Below are 19,106 nucleotides of genomic sequence, written 5' to 3'. Positions count from 1 at the left end.
CGAACAGTAAGGTGTCAACCCTGCGACTGATGACAGTTATATACAGTGTCTTAGTTGAAACTGCAATAAGACCAGAATAAAGAGTGAGTCAAGCAGATGGGCTACAAGAAAGTTGTTATTGTACTGCATATGTTCGGTAAATGTAGTGAAAGGGAAGGGAAAAAAAAAAAACTAACAATGAATTATCATGTAAGCCTAATATGCTTCCAAGACCTAACCATTTACACAGAGAAAATTAACGCTAACCTTGGTGGAATATATACAAATAATTCTGAATAACGAATCCATAAATTGGTTTGTCATTGCTTGGCTTGATTGGCTTTGTGTGACTTGTGGTCCTTATGCTTCGCGATTGTTTATATATTTCATCGTTGTGATTGGTTTACGTCTCTAAAGGTAATACAAAATCTAGACTGTGATTGGTTGGCGAGATACGAGGATGCCCATAACATGTGACTGGGATTTAGGAGCAACATGAGTTACAATGCACTACCGATATCGTAAATTTGGTTCAAGTATACCTCGTAACGTTCATCGTAGGCACCTCGATCACAAGTTTCGAGGTAATAATTACATGTGAGATAGGGTGTTACCAAAGTTTCATAACGATATATTAAATTTTCCTTAAGATATTAAAGCACGATCATTTTATCTCACAGACAAGAGTCCTGTCGCCCAGATGAATGGAAAGAACAAATTTGACGACTTTTTAACGCATCTCGGCACCGGACCATGGAACATCCTCTACTTCCTCACCTCGTCCTATTGTGAGTCACCTTTAATATATATATATATATATATATATATATATATATATATATATATATATATATATATATATATATATATATATATATATATATATATATATATATATATATATATATATATATATATATAGATAGATAGATAGATAGATAGATAGATAGATAGATAGATAGACAGATAGATAGATAGATAGATAGATAGATAAATAGATAGATAGATGATCGATTGAGAGATAGATAGACAGATGAATAGATAGATAGATGGTGAAGAAAAGTCGCAGTAAAACCATTTCAGCTTGTTGTGACGTTTTGGGATACATGCAATCCCATTTTTCAAACACTGAAAGCACGTGTACAAGTTAATGTGGGAACGTCCAGTACATACATACGTACATCCTCCCAACAAGGAGACTCCCGGATAAGAAAGGTCCTAGATGCGAGATTTGCTCTTATAAACCCCAACTATTGACACTGTCTTCTATCAAACCTAGCTAATCTATTTATCTCTAATAAAAGTAAATATTAGATCCTTAATCATTCTTAGAAGAGAAGAAAAAAGTTTTTTTCTTCTCTTCTAATAATGGTTAGGGATCTAATTTTTACCGTAGAAATGTATGGATTACCTAGGTTTAATAGAACAATGTCAATAGCTAGGATAAGAGTAAATGTCGTATTTAGGTAGGACCTATCTTGTCCGGGAATCTTCTCGGTGGGAGGACGTACGTACGTAGGTACGTACGTTCCCACACTAACTTGTACACGTGTTTATACAATGTTTGGAAATGGGATTGCATTTATTGTCCTCAAACGTCACAACAAGCTGAAATGGTTTTACTGAGACTTTTCTTCATTCTCTTAAGTTTTACGCTTCGGCGGATCTACACTCAACCGAGTATATATATATATATATATATATATATATATATATATATATATATATATATATATATATATATATATATATATATATATATATATATATATATATATATATATATATATATATATATATATATATATATATATATATATATATATATATATATATATATATATATATATATATATATATATATATATATATATATATATATATATATATATATATATATATATATATATATATATATATATATATATATATATATATATATATATATATATATATATATATATATATATATATATATATATATATATATATATATATATATATATATATATATATATATATATATATATATATATATATATATATATATATATATATATATATATATATATATATATATATATATATATATACTATTACTACCATGTGTCTGTTTTTTCTCACACACCAACTGTTACGACGCTTTCCGTGCACGAGTGACTTTCTCACCGTGGTTCGTAACACTGCTGTGTAGTCACTAAGAACTAACACCAGTGTTACACCGTGCTGAGCACACCTGTATTCCTTACTTAGGTTCATTTACTGCAACGTTGTCATTGAGAGACTGGTAACAATCCATGGAGGATACGGTAGGCAGAACTTGTGAAGTATAATTCCATGTGCAAGTGAATTCAACAGCAGCTAGTCCAACACTGATTCTACACTTATCACTCTTACTAACCCACTGTTCTTACAGACTGGTCTTCTTACTCAAATTAAACGAACTATTCCTCTTCTTAGTGCTTACTTCACTTCTTCTAACTTCATTAATTCTGTTCCGTGTAACTGACTGGTGTTGTCTCAGCACCTCCTTTTATACAACATCTATTACATCTATATAAATTCTACTTCATTACAGAATCTTCTCAGTCATCTTGGTCACATCACGTAAGAACCACAGTACTACAATACACAATATAAGATTAAACTATACAAAGTAAGGCTATACTAGAGGGAACAAGCTGCGACACGGCCTTCTTCTCTCGGGTGATGCAACTCCCGTCAAGTCTTCTCGAGGGTTTTCGAGACCCTTCCTGCATAACAATATTGTTATGCCAGTGTCGTGTTCGGAGCTGTCCGGCTATCCACAACTGTCCGGACGCGAATTGCGCTTGCGCAGAATCCAGTATTTAAAAGTAAAGATTTGTTGATAAACAAAGTTGTTCACAAGTGACAGCGACTCGTCTCATAACAGGATAATGTAATACCACAAAAAGGAAAAAAAAAAAGAAAAAAAAAAAAACTGTAGAAATGATGAAGCGTTGACGCGTATATGTCTGATGATGAAATTGTGATTTATTCAGTCATCATATCTACAAATTTTACAGATTAACATAATACAATATTAGCATGGCATTGATTAACGACAAACAAAATAGTAAGCTATTAGGCACCGTCTACCTGGGAGGAGGTGGTTGAAGTTTCATGTCTAGAAGGTGACATTCAATGCATTCAGATTGTACTATAGGAGTTATAAACAAGTGATTGTTTTGCATGCCGCAGGTATGCTGATGATGCCTTTACAATTCATCAGCGGAGTGTATCTTGCACCTGCCATCAACTACACCTGCCTCCCTCCAGAAGAGAATGAGAGTGTAATAACTGTGTCTGAGTGAGTAATGCACATTTTTCCTCTGAGATGCAAAGTTTAATGTGACTGTTATAGCTTCTTATTTCATAAAAAAATACGCGTGTTTGCCTCTGCCACTGTATTGAGAAACATTTCCCTACAACCAGAGACTCCTGCAGTTACACAAGGATGACGGAGGCCGGGGCGGAGGTGAAGGAAGCGTGCACTGAGTGGGACTTCGATACCTCCGTCTTCACCAGCACTCTCACCTCGGAGGTCAGTGAGGGGCGTCTCCTGACTGACGGGGACACCTCATGTAATTTTATTCTTTACATGTTTCAAGTAAAAAATAAAAAAATAATAAAAAAAGAGGTACACTAATGTGTGTGTGTGTGTGTGTGTAGTTGGGAACCTGCAGTTTAAGTGGGCTTTTTTTTTCTAACATTTTACTGCCCGTGGCAGCGTTCCCTCTTGCATAAAAAAAAAGTTACCTAGCTGTACTTACCTATTTATAGCTGTAACATACAGGAAAAGAGCTATGCTCGTGCTGTCCTATCTCCATATCTATGAAAATCCAACATTTCTTTGAACTTATTGATTATTCTTCCTTCAACGACTCTCTTATCTAAACCATTCCACACCTCTACACATCTTTGTGGAAAGCTGAACTTTTTTTATATCTCTCCTGCATTTATCCTCTCTTAATTTCTTTCCATGTCCTCTTGTGTCACTGGAATCCCAGATTAGTAAGTCTTTTCTATCTAATTTTTCTAGTCCATTCATCGATCTGTACACTGCTATTAGATCTCCTCTTTCCCTTCTCTGTTCTAAAGTTGTAAGACCTAGTATTCGTAGCCTTTTTCTGATAGGGATTCAGTGGCGTAATGGATAAGGTGGTGAGCATGGGATCGGGCAGACGTCCACGCGTCGAATCCCACCACATACCGCTTTGAAGCTTTGTCATTTGTCGAGTTGTTTGAAGTTACCTACGTGTCACCATGATACCCAGGTTCTAGGTGGTTTCACCAAAGATGCGCTTGGGTGGTGATATGGGCCCTAATATGGGTACCAGTACAAATAAAATTGCGTGCGCCACTATTGGGCGGAAGCTGAAGAGCGCTTCCCACTCTTCAAGTATGCCTACAGGCGCTACAGGCCATAACGTGGAAAAAAAATATGACCGTTCACTTAAACTTTGGAGAAGCTTTGTTGCTGCCCTCTGTATTATCTCTAGTTTCTCTGTGTGTTTCTTTTTGTTCGGCGACCATACTGTAGCTGCATATTCTAATTTTGGGCGTGTTAAAGTCGTTATCAGTTTTTTTTTTTTTATCATATCTTCGTCTATGTAAGTAAATGCCACCTTTATATTTCTTAAAAGTTCATAGGCATTTTCTGTAATTCTATTTAAGTGCTTTTCTGGTGACAAGTTATCCACAATGGTTACTCTTAAGTCTTTTCTTCAGATTTCTTTTTAATTTCTTCATTCTCCATTGAGTAAACTCCCTTCGGCCTTCTTTTGCTCAATTCTAATACGCTGCACTTTTATATATTAAATTCCATTTCCCATGTGAGTGACCATTCCGCTATTTTATCCAAATCTTGTAGCGCCCCACCATCTTCTTTCCTGTTCACCCCCCTCATTAATTTAGCATCATCTGCAAACAAAATGATGTAACTGTCTATATATCCTGATGTATCGTTCACACATACCGCAAACATTATTGGTGATATTAGCGAGTTGGACAGAATACGGTTGAGAGGAAGAAGAAATCTTTGAGCAGCGAGGCCGCAGGAGGAGGGGAGGCATACGGTTAGCAAGATCAGAAGAACAGTTAGCATGAAAATAGCGATAAAAGATAGAAAGAGGTGCAATGTTTCAGCGGTGAGGAAAAGGCTGAAGACAGTCAGTCAGTCAGGAGAGGAGATGATGAGACGAAAAGCTTTTTTTATTGGATCCTATCTAATAAAACTGTATAAGTGGAAGCCCCCCAAACAAGCCAAGAGTATTTCATACAAAGACGGACAAGGCTATTGTACAGAGTTAGCAGTTGGAGGGGCGAGAAAAACTAGCAGAGACACCTCAGAACGCCTAACTTCATGGAAGCTGTTTTAGCAATAGATGAAATGTGAAGTTTCCAATTGATATTATGAGTAAAGGTCAGACCGAGGATATTCAGTGTACAAGAGGGAGATAGTTGAGTGCCATTGAAGAAGATGGATTAGTTGTCTGGAAGGTTGTGTCGAATTGATAATGAAGGAATTGAGTTTTTGAATCATTGAACACTACTAAGTTTTCTCTGCCCTAATAAAAAAATCTTAGAAAGATCAGAAGTCAGGCGTTTTGTGGCGTCCCTACGTGATCTGTTGACTTCCTGAAGGGTTGGTCATCCCTGAAGGGACGTGGAAAGATGTAGGGAGGTATTAGGGTTACAGGACAGAACCCTGAGGAACACCACTATTACTAAATTTAAAAGAACAGTGGCCGTCTACCACAGCTGCAATAGAACGGTCGGAAAGAAAACTTGATATAAAGTTATAGAGAAGGATAGAAGCCGTAGGAGGGCAGTTCTGAAATCAAAGCTTTGTGCCAGACTGTATCAAAAGCTTTTGATATGTCTAGCACGACAGCAAAAGAGGATGATCAAGACTCCAGATCACCAGTAAAGCGACCTTGACGGAAGCCATACTGGTGATCAGATAGAAGATTGTGAAGTGACAGATGTTTAAGAATCTTCCTATTGAGGATAGATTAAAAACTTTAGACAAGCAAGAGATTAAAGCTATAGGACGGTAGTTTGAGGGATTAGAACGGTCACCCTTTTTAGGAACAGGCTGAATGTAGGCAAACTTCCAGCAAAAAGGAAAGGTAGAAGTCGATAGACATAGTTGAAAGAGTTTGGCCAGGCAAGGTGCAAGCACGGAAGCACAGTTTTTGAGAACAATAGGAGGGACCCCATCAGGACCATAAGCCTTCCAAGGGTTTAGGCCAGGAAGGGCATGGAAAACATACTTGCGAAGAATTTTGATTGAAGACGTGAAATAGTCAGAAGGAGGAGGAGAAGCCCAGAATCATCCAAGGAGGAGTCTTTAGCAAAGATTTAAGAGAGGAGTTCAGCTTTAGATACAGATGAGATGGCAGGGATGCCATCAGGATTAATTAAAGGAGGAATAGATGAAGAAGTAAAGTTATTGATGTTTTTGACAAGATACCAGAAGTCTCGAGGGGAGTTTGAGTTTAAAAGATTTTGGCATTTTCTAGTTATGAAGAGTGTTTGGCAAGTTGAAGAACAGACTTGGCATGATTCCGGGCAGAGATATAAAGTGCATGAGATTCAGGAGATGGAAGGCTCAAGTACCTTTTGTGGGCAACCTCTCTATCATGTATAGCACGAGAACAGGCTGTGTTAAACCAAGGTTTAGAAGGTTTAGGTTGAGAAAAGAATGAGGAATGTACGCTTCCATGCCAGACACTATCACCTCTGTTATGCGTTCAGCACACAGAGATGGGTCTCTGACTCGAAAACAATAAACATTCCTGAGAAAATCAGCATAATAGCTCCTCAGGTCCCCCCAACTGGGAAGGCAAAACGCCAGAGGCACCTCCACTTAGGGTGATCCTGAGGAGGAATTGGAGAAATATATAGGGCATGATACAGAAATGAGATTGTGGTCGGAGGAGCCCAACGGAGAAGATAGGGCAACAGCATAAACAGAAGGATTAGAGGTAAGGAAGAGATCAATAATGTTGGGCGTATCTCCAAGACGGTCAGTTGGGTGTTGCACCAGTTGCTCTATGTCATGGAGGATAGTAAAGTTGAAGGCTAGCTCATCAGAATGGTCAGTGAAGGGAGAGGAAAGCCAAAGCTGGTGGTGAATATTGAAATCTCCATGGACGGATATCTCCACGAAAGGGTAGAGGGAAAGAATGTGCTCCATTTTGGAAGTTAAATAGTCAAAGAATTTACTATAGTCAGAGGAGTTAGGGGAGAGATAAACAGCACAGATAAATTTAGTTAGAGAGTGACTATTGACTCGAAGGTGGAAAAGATTCGAGAGCGTGGGCACTAAAGCAAATTACTCGTAAGTCGTTACGCTCATAGATGCAACATCCAGCTTTAGAAACGAAAATGAGAATAGAGAAAGTAGAAGAGAACAGAGAAAGGGCTACTGTCAGTTACCTCAGACAGCTATGTTTCGGTGAGGAAAAAATGAGGTTTAGTAGAGATGTGGTATTCTACAGATTGAAAATAAGATCTAAGATCGCGAATGTTGCAGAAGTTAATGAAGAAAAAGTTGAGGGAGGTGTCAAGACATTTTGGGTCGCCACCGAGAGAGCAGCTCTACCTGGGGACATTTCTGGTCCCCTCCACAGAAGGGGACTCCGAGGATGGATTTGGAGTCACCACTTTTGAATTTTAAATTTTAAGTGAATGGTGTGTGTGTGTGTGTGTGTGTGTGTGTGTGTGTGTGTGTGTGTGTGTGTGTGTGTGTGTGTGTGTGTGTGTGTGTGTGTGTGTGTGTGTGTGTGTGTGTGTGTGTGTGTGTGTGTGTGTGTGTGTGTGTGTGTGTGTGTGTGTGTGTGTGTGTGTGTGTGTGTGTGTGTGTGTGTGTGTGTGTGTGTGTGTGTGTGTGTGTGTGTTTGCAAGTACATGTAGTTTTGTGTGAAAAAGGAGAGTTGTTTTTAGAGGGCAGGCTGAGACTACCCCCTTGAGTTGTGAGACACAAGGGGAAACGTTCAGCAAGATCACAACCAGCTTCAACGGAAAGTTAACAGCACCCCCTGAAGTAATGCTATTAGACCTTGCTGGGAGTAATTATCGTTTCGGTAGGTGTCTACTACCTCCTCCCTTTAGTCCTCCTTTTTGTTCAAGTTTCGAGAGTAACCTTTTATGCGGGACTTTGTCAAATGCTTTCTTTAAATGTAAGTAGATGCAGTCCACCCAACCATTCCTTTCTTGCACTATGTCAACCACTCTTGAGTAGAGGTTTAGTAAATTTGTGACACATGATCTTCCTCTTCTGAATCCATACTGTCTACTATCTGTCAACATACCTTACTCCTCTAGATATTCTATCCATTTCTTCTTTATTATCCTTTCACATATTTTTGCTATTACACTGGTCAATGACACTAGTCTGTAGTTTAATGGATCCTCCTTATTTCCCTCTCTGAATAATGGCACAATATCTGCTCTTTTCCAGTCTGTTAGTACTTTACCCTATGTTAAGGAACTCATAATGATGTGGACTTTGTCTTCTAACTGGTGATTGCATTTTTTTACAATCCATTTTGACACTCCATCGGGAGCTGAAGCTTTCCTTACATCTTGTTCTTCCATTATTTTCCTTACTTCTACTAGCACTTGCATTTCATGAACGCCATCAGTTAGTTCGACTGGAGTTTGACATTGGAAGTTGCTTTCTCTGGTGAAGACTGACTGGAAGCAGTTCATCACTTCCGCCATATCTTCTTGGTCTTCGTACGTTTCTTTATTGTAGTTTAGTTTGCTTATTTCTGCTTTTTTTCAGATACCAATGATAACTATGAGTTCTCTACCTGCATAATGTACCAACAGCCTCTCAGTCTTAGAGGAAAGATGTCTCTATCTCTTCCTAAGAGCAACACCATTACTTCTGGTCACAACCAATGTAATGGTCAGAGTTAGCATACTGGTTAATTAGCAGTTTTATCACAACCAAAATAAGTATTTAAACTGTCCACACGCAAGTTTGGAAGTATTATAGTAGAGGGCAGGTCACCCACAGCCGAGGTTTAGAAGACACCAAAGGAAACCATTATTTTATCCAGAGACTTACTTAGCTTAGATCAAACGATATCCACGATCTAAAGCGCCTCCAGATTCGGACGCTGTGTTAACGAGGTTGAACGAGTAACGAAGATGACAGACACTACACCACCACCTAATTCAGATTTGATGGAATAAGCTAAATCTCTCTCTCTCTCTCTCTCTCTCTCTCTCACACACACACACACACACACACTCACAGTGTACAACAACGTTCCGTAGTAGGACAACGTTCCGCATTGCCGTGCCTGTCTCTCAATAGTTACAGTTTTCTAATTTCGTTATAATGAGTTTACTTTTTGATATCTTATATACTTATTTCACATTCTCCTCTCGTTTGTTTTCTCTATTTTTCATAATTTCCTATGTATTTTTTTTCTATCTTTTCGTTTTCTTCTCTCTTCACGTGCTTTTCTATTCACAGTTCTTCCTAGTGTGTGACAAGAGCAACCTCCGGGCGGCATTCCAGAGTATTTACATGTTGGGCACTTTCTTTTGTCCTCTGATCGGCGGCTACCTCGCAGACAGGTGTGTCCAATTGACATAGTTCGTTTTCTTTTTGTATTTTTTTTTTTTTACCTCCCTAATCTTTCCCCTTCCTTGCTCTCTTTCTTCTTAAAGGTTTGGACGTAAGGTGGTAATGGTGGTGACACAAATCTTAATCACACTCTTCTCAGTCATCATTATTTTCATCAAGAACTTCTTCGTCATCCTGGCAATTCGTTTCCTCCTTGGCTCCTGCATCATGCATACATTTTTCGTCTATGGTGAGTGTTATCTGTGCCGACTGCGTTTTGGTGAGAATGAAAGTGACGACGGAAAAAAAAAATAGTGTTTATTGCTCCGTATATTCTGTGTGCCTCAGATGATAATGGTTTACTGGCCATTTATCAAAATGTTGTACGTACATGTACACATGTGAAAATTCATGGTTTGAGACGTTATCATAATCTAGCTAACCAACGAATCATTAGATGTAATAGTCAATGAACAAATTAATCTAATAATGAACTAGTTTACAGTTCAACAATAGTTGTTGCAGAGTAAACTGATATTATAGGAGACATGCTCCTCTCTCGGATCCTTGTCAGTGAATCCACGCACTAAATTTTTGCCACTTTCCCGAATTCTATTTTCTTTTTCATTAAAAATATTCTTATCGCCATATCGATTATTAGTCTTGCAAGACTAGCCAAGAAAAATACAATCTAATTCTTTGCCGTTTTGATGCTCCTCTTTGCACTAAATTTTTGCCACTTTCCCGAATTCTATTTTCTTTTTCATTAAAAATATTCTTATCGCCATATCGATTATTAGTCTTGCAAGACTAGCCAAGAAAAATACAATCTAATTCTTTGCCGTTTTGATGCTCCTCTTTAAAGATAGTTTCAGTCGCAGAAAGAACATACAGAAGCAAGAAGAGAATTTCAGAATTTATTAGCATAACGCATGAAGCAGTTAAGATATTGATCAACTTACATCAGAAAAAGGTGGAGAGAAAAGAAGTGATATTAAGTAGGTAGTCTTCGGAAGCGAAACCGCAGGAAGGTTTACCGTCAACAATTTCAGACGAGCAGTAACCTTGTCAAACAGATGGAAAGTAATAAGAATTGTAGTACTGTGGCGGTGAGTGTGCCGTGTGTGCTTCTGTGTCGCACAGTCTTTTGCGTCCCTAATCATTTAAATTTCCCTCGTGCGTCTAAGGGAACATGATGCGTTTTATAAACTTGACTTGATGCTATTTACAATTTATGCGATCATGTATAAATTACGACAGCTATGCACAACTTACTTTGTTTAGTAGTGAAAATAAGTAATGATGGATTCGTCTTTCTTCAAGTAATCTGTACTTACCATTCAGTATCGAAACATTTTAGTATCACATTTCCGAGTCGTATTTCTTCATGCAATTAATATTCAATGACAAAGCACACCCTACATATACCCAATCTCTCTTTTTCTCAATATGTAACCTTGACAATCTGGGAGTGCATCGAAAGTCTTGAGCTCTACTTATGCTGTGTCGGCGGCTTTTCATTTTGATCCCCCTGTGGTTTGATAACTCTGCCCAAGAATAATCATCGCATAGTGACATCTAACTTCAGTTTTGCTGTAGTTCCTCTTGACAAATGTGTGTGTGTGTGTGTGTGTGTGTTTACTTTCACAGCCTTGGAGGTATGTGAGGCCAAGCACCGCGGCACGATGGGTATCCTGATGGGGCTGCCGTGGGCTCTAGGCACCATGGTGTTTGGCGTCGTAGCTTACTTTATCCGCAGCTGGCGGTGGCTGCAGCTCGCTGTTTCCCTTCCCAATGTTCTGCTTTTTCCTGCTCTCTAGTGAGTAGATGTGACATTGGTTTTTGGCAGTGAGGTACTTATTACAGTGTTCTCGGAAAGCATTGCGCGTTGTTGCTGGCAATCCTCACAAATGACAAATATGATGAAACAAATGTTCATGAAAGAATGTGGTCCTGCGCAATATTTTTCCGCGAACACTACCTATTAGGTATTTCGCAACCTTCCTAGTAACTAACCTCTGTTCTTCAGTTACACTCAACTGTCCCCATCTCCTATATTGAATATTTCCAGTTTATCTCCTACATATTTCGTCAAAAGGAAACTTCACATTACGTTTATAGCTGATTTTTTTTTTTTTATGAAGTTAGACATTCTGTGTAGTTTTCCTTAGCAGACTAATTTTTTTTTAAAGTTTTTGCAGTCCTCCGAGTCCGGAGCCTTTCTTACATAAAAAATAATGATTATAAAACTGTGATGCAGGACAAGCCACTTATTAGATAGCTCAGGGATGAAAATATGCACTGAAATGTCTTGAGTTAGAGATGTATAGAACACTGCCAACAATATCTAGAAAACTATTTCTTTCTTCGTGTTGAACGTACAAGTATATGTCACATTTTTGCTGGTCTTGGCCTCCATCAGCTTCATGGACGAGTCCCCGCGGTGGCTTATCGTGCGAGGCCGTCATGACCAGGCCGTGCAGGTGCTCCGCAAGGCCGCACTCTGGAACCGGGTGACGCTGCAGCCAGAGGCCGACCTTTGCGCCCTCATGAACGAGGTCCAGGAAGAGGTAGTGCGCTCTGCAGAACTTACTCAGTGATTTTGTTATCTTTCTGATAACAAAATTCGTATTAGTTCATAGTGTAGCGTCATGATAGTTGTTTCGTGAGAGTAGATCAAGAAAAGAATGTACAATTTCCAAAAGTGTCCAGTATCGACGAGCAAGTCTCGAATGATCACTCACTTGCTTCCTTTCACTGTAAAATGTTGACTGAGTTTCAGTTTTCATCACCACCATCATAATTACAAATATATATTCCAAGCACCAGCCGTGAGTGGTGAGTGGGTACCTAAAGTACAGTGTGATGCAGGAGGTTTATATTCCCTTCCACCGGCAGTCCGCGACGTGCTCGTCAACGCCAGCCAACACAGACACCAACACCAAGAAATTCCGACTCACCTGGCCCAAACTGCTCAGGTGAGACACTTCCGCCTCTCCTCTCTTGCATTGCATTGATGAACTCTTTCACATAGTATGATATGCTGCTATTAAAAGAATAACTCGGCATGTGCATACAATTCTTACATGCTTATCTGAAGCATAAACGTGTTCCCTATAACAGACGTGTAAATTATTAATGACATGTAATTAAGTTCAGCAGCTTTCTTCCGAATTTGCGCACGCGCGTGTGAATAGAATAGAATAGAATATTTATTAGAATGCTAAGACTTTACAAGTAAAGTATGGAGCACAGCTCCGTAATAAACAAACAGTAACAAGAATAATAATAAGAATAACCATAAAGATAATGAAGGACATACAATGTTTCTAAACAGAAAATAACAAAGCGAGATAAAATAACATCAATAATCCACCATACTCATTATTTACCTAAAGTTACTCATTACTAACCTTGTAAACACAGATAACTTTGTGAGAATATTTACATTTGTATTTTGCAACAACTCAGCCAACTTAAATATTGTTGGTTTGACTGTGTAATGACTTGGTACATACATATCTCTCCACCTTACAAAATCTTCATTTGAACATTTAAGTAACACATGAAATTCGTCTGCTATTGCATTTTCATTGCACATATTACATATCCGCTCTTCTCTGTTTACACCTGTGTATCTACCAACATTTACTGGTAATCTATTATTGCATGTTCTAAATCTAGTTAACAATATACGATTTTTTTTTGGTAATTTAGTTAGATAAATTTCTAGTCCATAAACACCCTTGAATGTATTATAATTACTACATATAGCATTTGTTGACAAGCCATGATACCAAGCAGTGATGCACTGATCCATTAATTTTCTTTCCACTGTCTTCTTGAACCACACTGTGTTTGGTACATTTTGTATTAACCAAGTTCCTGTCATACCACATTCATTTAACAAATTCTTTACAGAGGCAACCCAAGGAGAAGTATATAACCCTAATTTGTCAAGATGTAACAGACACTGATACATTACATAAGATAGTTTTGAGTGTTTACCTGTAATCATCGGAGACCAAAAAACATAACATCTTACACTCGATATAAATATCCAATGGGTATACTCCTAGTTCACCATATACCATAACATTACTTGTGTTTTTATGTACAAACATATGTTTTAGAAACTTTAAATGTAACAATTCTCCCTTATAATAAAATGTCCCCAAATTTCAGATCCATAAGTCAATACAGGCAGTACCATGGCATTAAAAAGTTCCAACTGCATGTCTACTGGCAAGTCAAATTTTCTACACTTTCTTGCCAAGGAGTACATTGCCCTTGTAGCTTGTTCTTTCAGTTCTAGCTCTCCTTTGTGGAATCTGCCATTATAATTGAATGTTAAACCAAGGTATTTATAAGCTTCCACCACTTCAATTTTTTCACATCCGAAATTAAATTTATATTTGCCTAGGTCAACTTTTCCTCTACTAAATATTACTACTTTAGTTTTGTTACAATTTAGTTTTAATTTCCATGCATTGCAGTAGGTGTTTACTGCTGTCAGAGCCTGTCTCATTCCTCTCTCACTGTCACATAGTATAACAGTATCATCAGCATACATAAGAACTAGAAGTTAAAGGTAAGAATTAATCAAATCATGACCAAAGTCTAGAAAACTGCAGTTATATTCAAGTAATTTACTTTCAATGTCATTAACATAAAATGCAAACAAAAGTGGTGACAGATTTTCCCCTGTCTTACCCCATATTACATATAAAATTTTCAGATATCTCTTGGTTTAACATTACATAAGACCTGATGTTACCATACATTTTTCTAATTACATTCAGTATTTTCCCATTCACCTTCTCCTTCACCAGTTTATACCATAAACCATCATGCCATACTAAATCAAAAGCTTTCTTGTAATCTATAAATAAGCAAAATAATTTCTTTTTCCTCCAATTAAACAAATCAATTACACATTTGAGAAGAAAAATATGATCCAAGGTAGAATAGTCATGTCTGAAACCAGCTTGAGTTTCATTTATGCTGTTAATAGTGTTAGAATACTTAATCAGCCTTTCATTAAGAATTGAGGTGAACAGTTTGCTTAAACAACTAAGTAGTGTGATGCCCCTGTAGTTGTTGACATCACAAATGTCACCTTTGTTCTTACATATTGGGACAATCATGCCAACCAACCATTCAGATGGTATTACACCACTGTCAAGGATCTTATTGAAGAACATTACATATAAAGGTAACAGAATGTTGTTAGTTGTCTTTATATATTCATTTATTATCATGTCAGTTCCAGGAGCTTTGTTGTTCTTCAGTTTCTGTATGTTCTTTAATACTTCCTCCTCTATTATGTGATCATTAAGTATACATGAGGGGTCAGTCTCAGTATTTTGAAGATCAGTGTTGTTATTTACTAAAGTGTTATCATCAGTGGCAAGTTGCTAAAAATGTTGATAAAATTGATTTAGTGAAATGGGGGTTTCAGTATTTTTCTTTTGACCATTCAGGATTCTCCAATAAGTTTTAGGGTCACTACATTTAGTTCTTCTAAGTTCATTAACTATGTTAGTTCTCTCTTTAGTTTTCACTCTTTTTAATTCTATTTTGTATTTTCTACTTTCTGTTATCATTTTGTCAAAGTTAACTCTATTTTTATGAATATTGTATTTATGTTTGGCTTTATGGTATTGTTTTCTCATTTTCAAACACTGATAGTGACACTGTTACTCTTTTTTGTGTATGTGTTTTTCTTATAATGTAGGAAAGTTGCAAGTGCTGGCTCAATAAGAATTAGCTTTAGTTCCTTATGTATATCGTCAACAGTTAGATCATGGATCTTTGTTACCAAATCATTCACTTTTCTTTTATCAATGTTCCTCTCATACTCAGTACTTTGTTAACATTCCATTTATCTGGTTTTACACATGACTGTGTGTGTTTACAGATGCAGTTGTTACCTTACGTGTAGTACAAAATTTTAGTTGTGCATGTAGCCCACAGTGGACATCAGATAGTAATGCATCATATTCAAGTATTCTGAATTTTTTTTTACTGACCAATGGTGTACCAATAAAATAATCTATAGTTGTGTTAAACGTCGTCGTGAATTGCCCTACATTACAGTCCTCCCCTAATCTACTGTTAAATATGTATACCTGGTTGTTTCTACAAATTTCCATAATTTTTTTACCATAAGAATTTCTGTCTGGAGTTAAGTCCTGGTTAGCTCTATTTTCAGTAATGCTATAATCACTTAATCTTGAAAAAGGCACATCATTAGGCACATGATCATCTCCATCAAGAACATTGACTGCATCAAACATAGTAAGAGTATGAGCATAAAAATTGCCACAGAGGATATGTTCATAGTCATAACTGGTATGAGTAAGTAAAAAATTGTCTAATTCATCAAAATGTTGTCCTCTACCATACATTGACTGTGAGGGGGGGGATATATACACTGCTGATAACCAAGTCCTTTTCCAGACTTACACTCCTTCCATCATTTATTATAGAAAGTAAACATTCAGTTGTACTTCATAGCTTTCCACTTGAAATGAGTACCTTTTTTTTATGCCAATAAGGAGACCACCAGATTTGTATCTACTTAACTCACATCTATTCTTATAAACAATATCATAACCAATATCTTCCATAATAACTTTTATGTTATTCATATCAACATCATCACACTTAGTTTCATTTAAACAGAAAACATCATACTTTTTTTATATTGTTTACAAAATCTACTGAAAAAATCTTTGACTTAATATCACAAACATTAAGACAGTATATCAATACACATGTGGTGGGGTATGCATTCTACAAGGTTATCATCTTGTGTTGAGTAAAATGTAGAGGTATTATCATTGATGTGTTTGGGTGTATTATGTTGTACAGATGTAACAGAATCAACATTACTTTGTTGAGGTGTGTTATGTTGTGATGTAGGTAATACAGGTGATGTGGTGTTCACAGTAGCTACACTAGAATTTTCTTGTGTTGTATATATATGGAATCAGCAACTTTCAATGAATTTTGTTGTGATGCACATGGTAAAATGTTGATGTAACTTTGTTTTGATACATTTTGTTCTGAATTACTAACTGGTAACCTTATTGTAGTGTTATACATTGAAAAGCACTGTGCTCCTGCACATCCCTAGAACAAATATTCCAGCTTCAGTCTTTTCCAGTCTGGAGAAGTAATACCCTCTTTTGACAAATCATCAGGAGTATTAATTTTATAACCACAGGCCTACCGCCATTAGTGAGCCAGGCTAATATACTGCCATCTCTGGTAGGTACATTTTTCACTGATTCCTGCTCTTTCACCAGTTTCATCATTGTGGCCCGTAGACTTGTTAAATCTTCATTTATGTACACCTTTCGTTGTCTTCGTTTCAGTTTTTTCTTGTTAATCATCATCTCATTTCTTTTCTTTCTGTGACAAAAAGTACAATAAGCATCTCTAGGCTTCCCTAATCTGTGTGCTACTGAAATTTCTTTCGGCTTCAGCTTCACACCAATATCTTCAGCAAGTTCGATATGTGTGTGTGTGTGTGTGTGTGTGTGTGTGTGTGTGTGTGTGTGTGTGTGTGTGTGTGTGCGCGCGCGCGCCTTCTCTCTGATGTGGAGTTTGGTTTTGCAATGTGTTCCCTTATACAGTGCTTCATGAATATCTTTGCCTTGTCACAGTACACGAGCCATACAAGTCATCACTGCCGTGGTATGCATTGACTTTTTCGTTGTGGCTTTCGTGTTTGATGGCCTCAACTACAGCGGTGACATCTATAGCGCCGATCCTTTCCTATACATTATACTGAACGGTCTGGTGGAGGTACCTAGCTATACCCTCACGGTGCCTATTGTTGGCCGTTGGGGTAGGAGGATACCCACTGTGGTGAGCTACATACTGAGTGGCGTCATCATCTTTATGGTCGCCTTCATCCCACCAGGTAACACGTTTGAATCTATTTAGCTTTGACAAAAAAAATCTCTTCGTTATGAATGCATGAACGTCACTTGCACTTTCCTTGGTTTCGTATTCCTCTCACTTCCTCCACTCCATCTTCCATGATCAGTGATTCATCTAACTGTCTTGACAAATTCAACTCTTCATTTCCTTATGAATGATGAATTAAAAACCAGAACGGCTATTTTCTTAAATGACAGGAGTTTTTTCTGAACTTGCCCAGAAACTCTTGCAGAAAAAAAAAGTCTTTGAATGGTTCTCTTCATTCACCAATTTCTCAGGACACTGCACAATCCTGTTTTACTTTTTCATCCTTTGATTTCACCCTCTTCATTCAACGATCTTCACATCCTCCTCACCTCTTTGCATAAGTTTTTTTTTTTTCAATTACTTGGCTTTTTCAGCCCCAATTCTTTCCTTATTCTCAATGGGATTCACCATTGCACCATGCATTATCCTTCACAATTTATTTTGCATTAAGTGTTTCGTATATATCTATCACTTTCATGATATCAATAATACTTACAAAACGCAAGAAAAGACAGTGTCATATACGTGGGGATTGGAGACATAATAGCAGACTTTTATAAGAAGAAAAAAAAAAAACAAACATTAGCATTGAATCATAAAACTCTAATATCATTATCTGGCAGCGAGTTTCATCCATTAAATGTATTCTTGATGCACCTTATATTATTGTACAGACCTTCCTGCGCTGATTTTGACACTGGCGCTGGCTGGAAAAGTGTGCATCAGTGGCGCCTACCAGATTATTTACTTGTATTCCTCCGAGCTGTTTCCGACTGAGGTGCGGATGCAAGGGATGGGTGCAGCCAGCGTGTTTGCTCAATTGGCGTCGACGATCGTGCCTTTCATCATTTCTGTCCTGGTGTGTGAGAGAGAGAGAGAGAGAGAGGGGAGGGGAGACGAAGCACGAGTTGTAATATCGAAATAATTATCTGTTAGTCATTGTGATAAACTAATAATACACAGTATCACTGCCCCGCAGGGTTCAGCGTTGCCATGGTTGCCGTCATTAATTTTCGGCGTAGCGGGGGTGGTAGCGGGCGTGTTCACAGTGACGCTCAGGGAGACGAAGGACAAGCCACTACCAGACACCATTGCCGACCTGTCTGGCACCATCATCACTACCACGGCGGACACCTCCATTATTACCTCCGCATTGGAAAATGATGCTTAGAAAAGGGACAGAGAAGAGGCTCACATCTGATACCTCTGACTTCTATTCCCAGAAACTCACGATCCTCATGGAAGGAGTTCTGGGATTACGTCACATATTTTCGAAAATTAAAAGGAGCTAGAAAAAAAAAGGCGACATTTCTTTATATTGTCGTAGTCTGAAACTTGCAGTAAATTTAAATTTGAGCACATCAGGACAGTGAAGGGAAGGATGAAAACAACATCCAGCATTATTCTTACAAAGAAACTGAACTTATCATGATGAAAAAATAAAGGGGAGAGCGGGGCAAGTTGAGCATATAGGGTTAAGTTGAATCACAGGCTTTCACTGATATTTGAAGTGTGGAATCAAATAACTAATGCC

The 19,106-nt window shown here is 37.7% G+C and overlaps 1 protein-coding gene across 2 annotated transcripts in view; it reads left to right on the top strand.

Moving 5' to 3' along the window:
* Window positions 1-18,873, top strand: part of LOC123520062 (organic cation transporter protein-like) — a 29,752-nt gene extending 10,879 nt beyond the window's left edge. Inside the window, exons 2-12 of one of the 2 annotated variants that reach the window (XM_045281943.1) lie at window positions 660-767; window positions 3,202-3,310; window positions 3,436-3,544; window positions 9,500-9,603; window positions 9,697-9,842; window positions 11,243-11,411; window positions 12,015-12,162; window positions 12,491-12,570; window positions 17,266-17,525; window positions 18,247-18,431; window positions 18,552-18,873. In XM_045281943.1, the coding sequence (XP_045137878.1) occupies window positions 680-767; window positions 3,202-3,310; window positions 3,436-3,544; window positions 9,500-9,603; window positions 9,697-9,842; window positions 11,243-11,411; window positions 12,015-12,162; window positions 12,491-12,570; window positions 17,266-17,525; window positions 18,247-18,431; window positions 18,552-18,743 (1,590 nt within the window). In that variant the 5' untranslated portion in view covers window positions 660-679 and the 3' untranslated portion in view covers window positions 18,744-18,873. The remainder of the gene's footprint in view (window positions 1-659; window positions 768-3,201; window positions 3,311-3,435; window positions 3,545-9,499; window positions 9,604-9,696; window positions 9,843-11,242; window positions 11,412-12,014; window positions 12,163-12,490; window positions 12,571-17,265; window positions 17,526-18,246; window positions 18,432-18,551) is intronic. The other variant, XM_045281942.1, reaches the window with a different exon arrangement.
* The last annotated feature ends 233 nt before the right edge of the window (window positions 18,874-19,106 follow it).

This window comes from Portunus trituberculatus, chromosome 46, assembly GCF_017591435.1.
Source record: "Portunus trituberculatus isolate SZX2019 chromosome 46, ASM1759143v1, whole genome shotgun sequence".
In the NCBI taxonomy this organism is placed as follows: Eukaryota; Metazoa; Arthropoda; class Malacostraca; order Decapoda; family Portunidae; genus Portunus; species Portunus trituberculatus.
Note: the sequence above shows the minus strand (reverse complement) of the source record. Positions and strands in the feature narration are given on the sequence as shown.